We start from the raw sequence: 12,953 nt of genomic DNA, 5'->3' as shown, positions 1-12,953 counted from the left end.
ATACTGTAGTGCTCACCTGTAGCTAAGGGAGACAACCAGCTATTGTTCTAAAATGATGGATAAATTTGTTCTCTCTCCCTATTTAGAAGCCTTTGAGAGGGAACTGACACTGATCCTAACCACTCCAACAGCTATTAAAGTACCTGAAAGCAAATCCTGAATACATAACTCCAGCCTTGGAAGACATTAAAAAAAAAAAAAATGAGGAGGAGCCCAGTAGAGGGATGCTTTTAGAAGCCCTTGTCAAGAAATTCCAATGGACTCTCATATGAACATTTGAAAATTGCCCTGCTCTGACTTTTTTCTAGTTCCCTGTCTAGAACTTCCAATGCTAATTACTCTTGCCTTTACTTCTCCTTCACATCTCCTAGTCACCAGTCAAGGACTTTCTTTTCTCCTGACAGATAAGAGTTATGCAATTTGGGAACCTTTTAGATAGACCCACTGAAGGTGTACCCCAATTGCCTCACCCTGCATCCCTGTTCAGCACGGAAGAAGCCAAAGCCATCTGCATCCAGATTCACTATCTGCAAGTTGGGTAACCTCTTCAGAGGATGGTATGATAAGAACAGGAGGTAGGAATTGCCTAGGCAGTTAGTGTAAAAAGACCCCAATGAAAAGTAGCCAGTTTCCTGGCTAAAAGTCAAAATGTCCTTGGGCCTCTTAGCAACATACTCCATTCCAAAGGCCAAACATGTCAAAAGTATAAAAGATGTTAGGGTTACCTCTTCAGAGGGGGGAATGTTGGAGTAGCCAAAGCCCCATAAAAATAAATATCAAAGGAGAAGAAAGAGTACATGAAGTTATCAGAAAAAAAGTGATGGGGAGATATGGGAGGAGTTGGAGGGGAGGGAGTGGGCGTGGATTTGATCAAAACACCTTATGTGCATCTATGAAATTCTCAATAAATTATTTATGTTAAAAAAAGAAAAAGAAAAGCATCAACATGAGAGTCCAAAAGGAAATGGAGTGATTGCTGGATATTCAGAGATGGTGCAGACCAGGGGCTGATCCTAATCCAGGGATGGTGAAAAGTGGAGCATTGTCAGGGACTTTGTGGTAAGGTGGAAAGGACCATCTGTACCTCTAGACCTTGAGAGCTAAAACTCTTTACCTTGAGAGTGAGCTAAAATGTAATGACTCATCATAGCTTACTCCTCTGGGAAATCCACAATCCCACAGGAATCATGAGCTGAAAGGGTGTTTGAAGCTCTGTATTTATGTTTGAGACATTAAAATGGGAGGTAGAGAAATCAATTAAAAAGTGTATTGAAAGACAATTTTCCTACTGGAAAAAGAACAATAAAATTTTTGTGAAAAGCAAAAAAAAAAAAAAAAAACCCAGAATTTTTTTGTCTCTAGACAAAAGTCTCTAGACTTTGGTTTAGATGCACAGAAGTTGGGCATGAGGCAGAAATTTGTACAGACGTCAAATGCAATGCCCTAGTATGCTGGACAGCTTTAGAGTCAACTTGACACACTGGGTAGAGGGAGCCTCAATTAGGGAATTGTCTCCATTGGTCTGGCCTGTGGCCATGTCTGTGGGGCACCTTCTTGATTGATGAGTGATATGGGAGGGCCCAGCCCACTGTGAGTGGTGCCACCCCTGGGCAGGTGGGCCTGTGTTGCATAAGAAAGCAGGCTGAGCAGGGGCCAGGGGAGCAAGGCAGTAAGCAGCATTCCTCCATGGCCTGTGCTCCAGCTCCTGCCTCCAGGTTCCTGCCCTGAGTTCCTACCTTGGGTCCCTGATGAACAGTGACCCAAGCAGGAGATGTAAGATAAATAAGCCCTTTCCTCCCCAAGTTGGTAGTGGTCAGAATGTTTTGTCACAGCAATGAAGAAACAAACTAGGACACCTAGGATCAGGAGTTTGCAAGTGCAAGCCTAGGCTTGCTCCTAGAAGCAGAGTAGACGTTTCCGCAAAGTGATTTCTACATTCATTAAGAGTGAGTTATTTGCTACCTCTAGGACAGAGGTAAGAAATAGCAGGATAACATCCTTTCTGAACCAAGAATCTGAACAGATTGGTCCGGTCTTCTAACCCAAAAGTTGCCTACTATTAAGACCTGGAGCTCCCCGCAACCCAAACCTAAGGACTGAAAAGAATGATTATGAACTCACGGGTGGTAGACCAAGAGGAGTTAGCAAACTGACACAGTCCCCAGTGAGGTCCCTTAGAAGCCTCTATGGGGATATTTCTCAGTGCTCTTTTAGCATTTGGTGTGGAAGAGATGGTGCAGTTGAGGCTCCCTGGAAGACCTGTGTCCCACCACTCACAGGGGTGGGTCGGCACGGGCGTCTTGAGCACTGTTATTCAAGAGACAGACCAGAACCTGGGACAGAGGAGGGCCCTGAAGAGAGGAAAATGCTTTCCTGATGGCTCCAGCAGCCGCCTAGGGTCAGACAGACACACATTCACAGCCCACTCTGGTCTAGGTCCTTTGCCAAGGTCGGAAGAGAGCTGTTAGATCTGGCTGGGGGCGGGGGGATGCCCCAGGGCACGATGTGTGCCTTTTCTGAACCCTCTCCAGAAAGGACCATGTGTGCCTTTTCTGAACCCTCTCCAGAAAGCACCACCGACACTGGTCTGGCATTCTGATCACTGGCAAGTGCCCCTCGTGTGGCTGCATTATTGTCTGGCTCAGGGAATGCCTTCAGGACATCTCTTGCCCCAGCCATGCTCTTTGTAGAAGCCTGAAGAATAAGCTAGGAGCCACAATATTCTAGAACAAATAACCAAAGCTTTTCATTGATGTCTATCTCAAGCCTCTGCTCTTTCCCTTCCCTTAATAATCTTGGCGGGAATCACCAAGTGTAAGATGATGGGGTGGCACCTGTCACCTCCTGGCCTCCTTCCTAAACGCCCCCAGAGCCCATGCCCACAATCACAGCCCCTGCCCTGGTGAGGACCCACAGTCCACACAATGGAGCCTGCTTTGTTTCCCAGTCCTGACAGTAGATCTACTCAGAAAACACTCTCCCAACATGTGTCTGATCTTGGGATGGGGGGTTGCTACTGGAGTTGTGATAAATGGCAATTCATAGTAGACACAGTCCACTCAGAAAGCAGGCATCAGGTACACCCAAACACAACTGTTAATGCTTAAATTCTAGGTTTGTCACCCCACATGCTGGACATGGTGGACACTCTTTGTGAAGAAGGCAGCACTGGACTGAGGAGCCCAGACAGCACAGCAGAGGCGGAGGCTTCAGGGCGCCCCAGCTCCTCAGCACCCTCTCACTTCAGTTAACATCCCTGCACTCCAAACCACCTGATTCCGGCTTTACTGACCAAACTGGCCATCTGCAGCTTTAAGAAAGCAGATTTAGAATATTAAACCCAAATCAGGGTTACACCAAGCATTCTGCCACTAGATGAATAAAACGTCCCCCAACCCCGGCACAGTTCTACCCACTACTGGAGAGGAACGACGGGAATGGTATCTGCAAACACCACCGTGTTCAGGTTACTATGGCAACTGCACCCAGCAACTTTTTAATCGACTCATTTTATGACCTTCCCTTGCACCAGGTGGACATCCTACAATGTTTATCACATGTCTGCTTAAATCCTGTCATCCACATTCGCTGATGATTCATTATTTAAACTTGTAAATCATTTAACTTCATTTTACTTCTTTGTGGCACTTAGGACTAAGTAGGTACACGAAACCTATTACCTCCTGTTCTAGAACTGATCTAGCTACAACATTAAAGTTCATAACAGACCAAAATGCTGTCTCTGGAAGACAGTCTTTCTGGCCAAATAGAACAGCAGGAACTCTTCCGAAAAGGAGGGGCTCACACAGTAACTGCACCCCTGAGTTTTGCATATTGCCTTTATTTTGCAGAAAACACCTTCTGCCAGTTGTCTTTGGTTACTTTGGATTAAGTATCACATGGTTGATTTCACAATATGAAAAGCTACACATGTTCAAAGTAGACACCTTCTAGGGGGCAGAGCCCTTTCCAGTTTAGTTACAATCGACTGCTCCATGATTTTTCTGTCCTCAACTTTAGCTACTCAAAAGCACAAGGAAGGGAATTAAAAGTGAGCCTTGTGGCTCACTAAAGTCGGACCAGGGGAACGGACAAATTCCAGTGTGTCAAAGTCATAAGCTGTAGGAAAAACACACACAAGGTTTAGGATGCTAGCAAAGGATTCTGACTGAATCATGGGAATTGGGCTACAGCCTCATCTCTGGGCGTGGCTTCCCTGAGTTAACAAGTCTTATTTCTTTCTCTTCACCCAAGAGCCTGCCATGTTGTACCTACTGGATGGATGTGATCAACACTGTTTGCCACAACAAGTCTTTGCACGTATAAGACAAAGGTTTAATTCACATAGATGGAGGTGACACAGGTGTCCATGAGGCGATGAGGCGGCCTTGGGCCGAGGCGTCATACTGGCTGTCAGGAATGTCTGTGACTGTGGCAGCTCCTTCGTACAGTGGGGAAGCAGAGGTCGTGGCAGCGTGGGTCAGGGGTGCGTAGTGTGCTGGGGAGCCTCGAAAGAACTGGGCTCCCAGCCCGTTGGACACTCCGGCTGTCTGGGAGCCTGGAGAGATTGTGCCATTGCTCACAGACCACAGGCTAGGGTACTGGCTGAAATGAAGAACAGAGGTCAGGAACACGGGAGGAGGCTGGAGTGAGCTATACAGGGAGGGGGTGGAAAGGAGAGACCAGTGTCCAGAAAACTACTGGTAGTAACTGCTTTATATATAAGCTTTTCAAAAAGGTAAGTCTTTCCAAATTACTACCGCACTGTGCTGTGTATAGAAACTACTATCATAGCTATGAACAAGAGACAAAATCAGTAGGATTCAAACTGAAAGGAAGGTGTGCTTGGGCGTGCTGTTAAGTTCTGCTGCCGGTGGCTCTAGGCCAGGAGTCACTTTGTGCTCCTTCAACAATACAGGACCCACACTGAGCACCAAGGCTCAGGATGCGCTGAAATATGCCAACTCCGTGTGCCCAGGCCCACTGCAGCAATTCCCACTTCCCATGAAGGCATTCCTCAGGATGATTTCAGTGTTAGCGTGGACATGAGGCAGTGCTAGAGACCCCAGAGCTGGACGTGGGACCAGGTCAGTCCTAGCTCTGCCCCTCGTTAACTATGTCCCACTAAACTTGCCTCAGGACAGCTTTTCAGGCTATGTCTTAATCTATAAAATGAGGGTGCTGAACCAAATATTAAACCCTCTGGACTGCCAGGTGTGGTGGTGCATGCCTTTAATGCCAGCAACTCAGGAGGCAGAAGGTGGATCTGTGACTTCAAGGCCAGCCTGATCGACATAGCCAGTTCCAGGCCAGCCTGGGCTACATAGTGAGACCCTATCTCAAAAAAACAAAACAAAAAATCCTCTGGATTAAGTCCATAGACGTGAACTTCGTTAAACTATACTAAAATGTTTCGGGAAGACTTCCTCAGAGCTCTATAAGCAAACGAGCTTGTGTGAGACTACTGTATTGTTTAACATGTCATCGTCCATACTTCAAATACACTTGAACTTGTAAGCAAGCCTGGGTTAATGAAGGCAGATTACTATCCCACTTTACAGTTACCAGCATCAGGGCGAGATGCCGAATTAGAGCCACACAGACACCACAGGTGACTCCTGGTCAGCACTTTGCCACCTACAATTTCTTGGGCAATTTTCTCAGGCCTTTTCCAAGTTTGTGGTCAAGTGTGTTTGCTTTCTTTTCTTTTCTTTTCTTTCGTCTTTTCGAGACAGGGTCTCTGCCTCTACCTTCCAGGTGCTGGGACTAAAGGTGTGCGCCACCACATCCAGCTTTGCTTTATTTTCAAGAGCAGACAATTAAGGTGCATGTGGTGGTACATGCCTAGAACCCAAACAACTCAGGAGGCTGAGGCAGGAGGATCAAGACCTTGAGGCCAGCCTGGACTACACAGTGAGTTCAAGGCCATCCTGGGCTGCATAGTGAGACCCTGTCTCAAAAAAAAGATAAAACAAAATTTTAAAAAAAGCAAACACTAGACAACTATATTCTTAAATCTAGAGAATAATTTCCTAGACAAAAACCAGCTAAGACCTTAGGTACAGTCCAATGCTCTAGACTATCATGTGTGCCTTTCAGGTCAAGGTCATATGATAGGAGGCTCAACCCACTGTCAACTAACAGCTCAGATGCATCACATATCAACATTTAATATCTTTGCATCCCTACCTCATTGGAAAATAAGGGTCAACTTCTAACTTTGCTATTTTTGATTACTACATTAATCCCATAGAGGATTATCCTGTGAAGGAAACACATTACCTCCGAGCTGTTTGATGTTTTTAAACCATTCCATTACATAACTTGTAGGTCAAGTAAACAGACCTCACCCTTTACCTGTTACCCAGCACATGTATGAAGGACTCTGGTCCTTTAGCCATAGAAAAGCCAAGAAATGTATTTCCTTAACTGAATAGCTAGCTCCTGTTGAAAGATTCTGCAATATTACTTCAAACTACACATACCAACACCGTCAGCTTGTCAGAGGCAGGCCAAGGCTGGGGTTATTTAGTATCTTTTTACATATGGAGAAGTTGAGGCTCAGAGAAGTTGGATGATCGTCCATCACAGAAAGCAGCATATGGCAGAACCAAGATGAGGTGGACTTTGGTTTGTCTGGGGAACTGCAGAAGGCAGACCACCAGGTGTGCAGGGACCCAAGTCCTGCTCCCATCCAGCTGAGGTTAAATTATAAATACGAATCCAGCCACCCCCAGGTACAATACAGGAAACAAAGCCAACAGAAATGGAACCAGCAAGAGGTCAAAGGCTGGCTTGCCTGACTTCCAGACATACGTACCTGGAGCCAGTAGGTGAGCTGGCACTGTGGCTCATGGGGATCATGCCGGTATGGGCCGGCACTCCGAGACTGGACCAGTTGTCATGGGGCTGCAGCATGGATAAGCATGCTGACGAATTGTCAGTGTAGGCTGAGGAGCACAGGAGAGGGAATTACTAGATGGGTCTTTGGAGAACAGTAAACTGCTGACCAGTGTTAGCAGCGGCTGGACTAACCAGCACTGAAAACAAGTGCTGTGATATAGACACAGAAAAGATGCTCCTGGTCATCACGGCAAATATTTTTACCAAAGTTAATTATTTGAAAATATATTGCTGGGGCTAGAGACCTAGCTCAGCTGTTAAGAGACCTGACTGCTCTTGCAGAGGATCTGGGTTCAATCCCAGGGTCACATGGCACACGGCAGCTAACAACCATCCATAACTCCAGCTCCAGGGGATCTGACACCCTCTTCTGGCCTCTATGGGCACTGCATGACATGGATGCACTTACGTACATGCAGGCAAAACACTCATAACTCATAAAACAAAAACAAATAATTTTAAAAAGAAAATATCATCCTTTTAATCTAACTTTCTTCTTTATCATCCCATCAGGAAATGCCCCACGGAAACGGAACCCTACATTTCATAAGGATTGCTTTATCTTTATTTTTCTTCTTTTTTTTTTTTTTATTTATTTTGTAGTGTCAAGGATCAGGCTCAGCCCCTCCCCCAAATGGTAAGCAAGTACTCAGCCCTGAGCTACACCCTAGCCTATGATTGCTCATCTTTAAAACTTAAATTGTCTGCTACTTTTAGTTAGCCTGCCTTTTCCCAAAGGGATATTCCATATGGGTTGAATGGGCTTTTGGAAACCATGACTCCAGGCAAATTAAAAATATGATCTTCCCGCCTTAGAGTCTAGCCCCAGGACTGTTTCCTTTCATTTCAAATCAGCTGTAATTGCTTAATTGTTTTATGGTGCTCTTTGGTCATTTTCCTCCTTTGGGGCAGACAAAAGTCATCCTGAACAGACAGTGTTAGAGGACCTGCTGGGGGTCTTCACAGGCTGCCCTGGGGCTCAGATTGGGGAAGCTGGTCAGGCTGTCTGGAGAGCCACCCACCCCATCTTCTGGTGGGTCTGGGAAGGGACCCGAGATATAGCCAGTTCTCAGGCGATGCTGATGCTGAGGGTCTGTGGGTACCATCCTCCCTGATCTAGTCAGGAATATTTGTCCCTGGCTGATCCGGTATGGTCACTTTAGATTGGTTCGTGAAACATTTAAATCAGGGCTTCACCCTGAGGATTCACCCAAGGAGAGGCCCAGAAAGTTATCCTCTTAAAAACCTGGAGCATACTCTGAGGCACATGGACACAACAAGTCCCCACAAGAGCCTCTGGGTAAGCTACTGTCACGTGAAGACATGCGTCTTCTCGTGAAGAATATGCAGTTCTCCTCAGGAGCCTCTAAAAGCTGGGTTTGGGTTCCCCGTTCTACACCTCCGTAGAACGTCTCTCCAGAAGGGGCCTCCCACCACCCAGTAGTCCCTAATGAACTGAGACATAGGACCTACTTGGAGAATTGTTCCGATGACCGTACGGGCTGGGGTAGGGCGATGAGCGGTGGTTCCTCAGGGCCGGGTACCTCTCACAGCCATGTGTGGAGGGGAGGGAGAGAGTGCCTCCGAACTGAGGGTGGGAGCTGGCAGGTGGGCAGAGGGTGCTGGTGCCCGGAATAAGCCACCCCCCTGCTGTGAGAAAAGCATGCAGAGTTAACGGACACTTGTACTGGCTCTGCTGCGAAGGGAGAGATCAGAGACCCAAGACTGTCCTGACATTAACCCTTAGGAGTCTCTGGGGAAAGAACCCCAGTATCCCACATTAGTGCAACCTAAGTTCAGTGTCACAGTGAGGAGCCTGGCAAGGGAAATGTAGCATCTGAATGACCTAAAGAGACAGCCCCACTCCTATAGGATTGCACTGGAGCTGTGGCCCTCAGCCCTTGTGGAATGTCCATAACTGGGCAGGAATGCAATATGGAAGTCAGCTTGGAATCAGAGGAGTGGCAGGGAGCCAGAGGCAAGACCCAGGCTGTCTGGGATGAAGACGAAGACTCCTCCTCCTCCTCCTCCTCCTCCTCCTCCAACTACAGAGGCCAGCCATCAAGTTCCTGCCTCAGGGGCCAAGCCCCGGGCTGGATCCATTTCCTACTTTCTTCCTTCTGTGGTACACACATACACACACACACACACACACACACACACACACACACACACACCACAGTCCACTTGCCCAGCACTCTTCCACTGCATCTTGGTCTGTACTCAAATGACTCCCCATGAGCCACTGTGGGAGATCTGTTTGTTAAATTCCCTGTCAAATTAGCCTAGAAGATAGTGTTAAAATGCTGGTTTTAGAACATCAACTCCTAGTCTGGGACAGACTCCTGGCTGCTCCTGCAGCCTTTGAACTAGCCTTCAAGCAGGACTCTTCTAGGCCTCAGCAGTGACTTTCTCAGCATCACCAGGTCCCTCCCTGGGGGCAGAGTCAGACCAGGACTTTTCTCTGCATAGATGTAGCTGTAGAGATCTGCACTTCTCGCTCAGACTGAGGAATCCTACAGCAGAACTAGCCATCTTACAAGAGAGTTTCCACCAAAATCAGGGCTGATTATCCAGTCCCAGAACCAAGAGGACTGCGTGGAAAAGTTGTTCATAAGCATCTGCAAAGATGGTTCTTTTTTCTTCAGTCACTAAGAAAAGTAGAAACCATCTCCAACAGGATATGGTGAGCTGGACCCTCAACACACCCAAATCTAAACTCCCAGGAGCCAAACCCATCCCAGACCAACTGCAGCCACAGCAGAACAACCCAGAGTTCTTTGGCCTGGGTTGACTGACCATAGCCCCAGTGTAACATGGGAAAGGGGTGCTCCAGCTACCATACCACACCCAGAAACCTTCCGAAGCCCTTCTGAGTTCTGGTTTCTGCAAGTCCAAACCCGAAACAAGCCACAAGGAGGGTGCAGAGGGTTCGGGGTACAACAAACCGTACATTGGGAGTACCCCGGCTGATGGCCATCCCCAGGCTCCTCCGTCAGATCTTTGTGATCGCTTCTGCCAAAAAGAGTTTGGAGGGATCAGAAGGGAGACCTGCCCCCGACAGTATGCCCAGTATGAGTCATAGTTCTACACAGTCCTCCGCCCTAGGAGTGGGTTAGAATCCTCTCACCTTTCCTTTGCATCAAGGAAAGCTTTTGCAAATGGATTGTATTTAATTTTAAGAGCTGTGATCTGAAAGACAAAGAAAGTGTATTTACTGGTGTACCACTCATAAACCAAAAGGTCTCACACTAGATACTGAAAAATGCCATAGGCCTGTAAGCCCAGTGCTGGAGAGGCTGAGGCAGGGTGACTGTGAAAAGTTTGAGCAGCCAGGGCTACATAGCAAAACCCTTTGTCTCAAAAGGCAAGAAAAGAAATGAAAAAAAGACAGACAAGAAGACAGACAGACAAGAAGACAGACAGACAAAAGCTAAAATAGTCAAGTTGAATCAGACTCCTTCCCAGACATCTTTCTATCTGGGTTTGAAGTTGCCAAGAAATTGCTTTTCTTTGGAATTTCTGAATGGAATTCATAATAAATTTAGCTCACATCCCATGCATATAAATCCAACAGCTCAGACATAGCCAAAGGCTTCGGAGCAAACAGGGCTCTACTGTGGTTTTCTAGTGCTCAATACCACCCATCCTCACCCACAGCCTCACAGATTCATCATGAATTTTCTAGGTTTGGGGGTTAGACTTAAGCCTTAGATTGGCAGGCACCTCACCAGCATCTCCAAACATCTTCACACTGAGGAGAAGGGGTTGTCACTCACCCTTTCCAGAAGATCCTCACGAAGTTGTAGATCCCAAGCTAAGCTCTATGCATCTTTCCATTTCAACCATGTTTGTTAAATGTTTCTTGTTTTAGATAATTGGGAGGGGTGGTGAATAGGAAAATTCTTGAATAAGGATTAAACTTTTCTCCTCCTTGCTGTGGAAGGGGCAACTCTGGACTGGCATTGGGCATTGGTTTCAGCCGATGTTGTGCATGCTGTCAGGGCTCCCTCCCTCCCACAACCTCACCTCCTCATTCTGGTAGGCAGTTACAGCTATGAACTGGGTCTCAGGAAAGCAGTGGCTGGTGATCATTCTCTGTGGCCCCCCAACTCGCACGATGTGAATCCTAGGCTCGTACTTGTGCAAGGAGTTCAGCATGATCTGGGGAAGATAATGGAGCAGTGACTGAGACCCAGCCCTACCCTAAAACAACCAAACATGCATCACAACTGCTCAGTGAGAAAGAGATCAGGCTACAATCCTTTGACTCCAGGGAAAGTGTCAGTGGTGTGGGGTACACAGTGATGTTTCTCAATATCTCAAACATCTTCCCACAGCTGGTCCAGAACTGGGATGTGAGATGTTATGCACCATTAAAACCCTTTGCCCTGTCAGAATAATGCACTAGGGCATCTGGACAGACACAAGCATCTTTAAAAGCCTTGCTCATTTGTAACTTGTAGTGACTGAGTTTCCCAGGAACAGTCCCAAAATTGCTTTTGGGAAAGATGTTTCAGATTTCTTACAGCATTGCTGTTGTGGGCCGTGTTGGCTTGAATGTGACTATTCACCATCAAAGCCACCCTCCACCACACACACCCCAAGAATGGCTAGGGCTATAACAGTTTCCCAAGGCGAATCCAGCACGGAGCCTTCCACGAGGAGGGAATCCCTGCTTCAGGCCTTGGTGTGATCCTTATCTGCTTAATATAAACAGCACTAACGATTTAATGGAGGAAGACTGTCAGCTTCTGCGGAGGGCAGAGGTCCTCTTCTCTCCCAGCAGAGCGGGTCTAGACTCCAGCTCCAGATGCAGCCCTCAACCCCTCCGCCCTGGGCTCCAGTGGTTCGGCTCCAGCACACCCACCTGCCCCCCTCCGTTGAGCTTGTTGGTGAGCTTGACTTTGCTGAAGGACACTGGCGCCTTCATCCAGTGGGCTCCGAAGTTGGGCGAGTCCGGGTGGATGTAGACACAGCTGGGCGCCTGCGGCTCCGGCTTGCCCCCGGGGACCCACTCCCCATTCACGTACTTCCAGCGGTGGTTGTCCGCCGCCACGAAGTCCAGCAGGAACGAGTACATGGCGTTGGGGTCCAGCCCCGACACGTTCACCTTCAGCACCGGGAACATCCTCCTGGAAAAGCCAGGGCGCGGCAGGAGAACCCCGGAACCGACCGCCACCCTGGGCCGGAAAAGCCTGGCACAGAATGTTTGTTAACCGGCCAAAGAGGTGACCCTGGGGAACTCCCAAGGGCTAGCCCAAGCTTCTTTGCCCTAACGGTACACACACACACATACACACACACACGCGCACACACACTCACACACACACACACTCACACACACACAGTGCCCACCGCTCTGGAGGCAGCAGGGAGAATCTGGCCGAGGCTTTCCGCGCCGCGGGCCAAACCTGGCCACACCGAGGTAGACCTAGGCGCACTTCGCCTTCGAGGCGGGAGCCCTGGGGTTCGAGTACCTCCTCCCCAAGTTCCACAGAGAAAGTCCCAGAGAAGTGAGGGTTAGGAATCCCCTAGGGGCGGTTAACAGCAGCGGAAAGAAAGTCTGCCTTACACCTTACCGAGGCGCCCCACCATAGGCCCCCCAGGCCCCAGGCTGCCCCGCTAGCGGTGCGCACCTACCTGCCATTCTTGGTCACGATCATCTCGTTGGTGAGCTCCTTGAAGCGCAGCCACAACTCGCTCTCCTCCAGGCCCACGCGCAGCTCGCGCTCCGTGGGGTCGCCCTTCTCGCTACCCGCCTGCAGCTCGCTCTCCACGGCGCTGAGCAGGTGGTCCACTCGGCACTGCAGGCTCTTCCCTGCGCTCTCGGTGCCCGGGGAGCTCATCCTCCTGCTGCTCTCCCCACCGCCCCGAAGGCTTGAGTCAATTCCCAAGAGCCACCTTCGCTCCTCCGGTCGCCGCTTTTCCGGGTAAGAAAAAAAAAAGTGGAGGGTCGCTAGACCCGGCCCAGAGACCACGCCTGGGATCCCAGCACAGACGCCAGAGGCGGACCAGGCCCGAGATGTGGGGGGAAGGGGGTGGGGAGT

At 48.6% G+C, this 12,953-nt stretch overlaps 1 protein-coding gene across 2 annotated transcripts; it reads right to left on the bottom strand.

Annotated features, from left to right (window-relative positions):
* Positions 1–3,832: 3,832 nt before the first annotated feature.
* On the bottom strand, positions 3,833–12,945 carry Tbxt (T-box transcription factor T). 2 transcript variants are annotated; one of them, XM_029564531.1, is made up of 8 exons: positions 12,547–12,945; positions 11,774–12,038; positions 10,933–11,067; positions 10,034–10,095; positions 9,857–9,918; positions 8,377–8,553; positions 6,821–6,950; positions 3,833–4,605 (listed from the first exon to the last, which is right to left on the bottom strand). In XM_029564531.1, the coding sequence occupies exons 1-8, from the start codon at positions 12,750–12,752 to the stop codon at positions 4,341–4,343; spliced, it is 1,302 nt and encodes a 433-aa protein (XP_029420391.1). In that variant the 5' UTR covers positions 12,753–12,945; the 3' UTR covers positions 3,833–4,340. The 2 variants fall into 2 exon arrangements, with proteins under 2 accessions (XP_029420391.1, XP_008833337.1); XM_008835115.2 differs by having other exon boundaries at positions 8,377–8,550.
* Positions 12,946–12,953: the final 8 nt, after the last annotated feature.

Source organism: Nannospalax galili, unplaced genomic scaffold (genome assembly GCF_000622305.1).
Source record: "Nannospalax galili isolate Female #2095 unplaced genomic scaffold, S.galili_v1.0 scaffold1157, whole genome shotgun sequence".
NCBI classification, from domain to species: domain Eukaryota; kingdom Metazoa; phylum Chordata; class Mammalia; order Rodentia; family Spalacidae; genus Nannospalax; species Nannospalax galili.
The sequence above is the reverse complement of the archived record's forward strand: the minus strand, read 5'-3'. Positions and strand labels throughout refer to the sequence as shown.

What these genes read in the sequence shown, in the direction of transcription:
- Tbxt (XM_029564531.1), bottom strand. Translation starts at nt 12,752, where the DNA reads ATGAGCTCCCCGGGCACCGAGAGCGCAGGGAAGAGCCTGCAGTGCCGA. An exon ending in AGCTCAACGGAGGGGGGCAG is followed by an intron (nt 11,068 to 11,773) that starts GTGGGTGTGCTG and finishes TATCTTCCCCAG; the next exon opens with ATCATGCTGAACTCCTTGCA. An exon ending in TTCCTTGATGCAAAGGAAAG is followed by an intron (nt 9,919 to 10,033) that starts GTGAGAGGATTC and finishes TCTTTTTGGCAG; the next exon opens with AAGCGATCACAAAGATCTGA.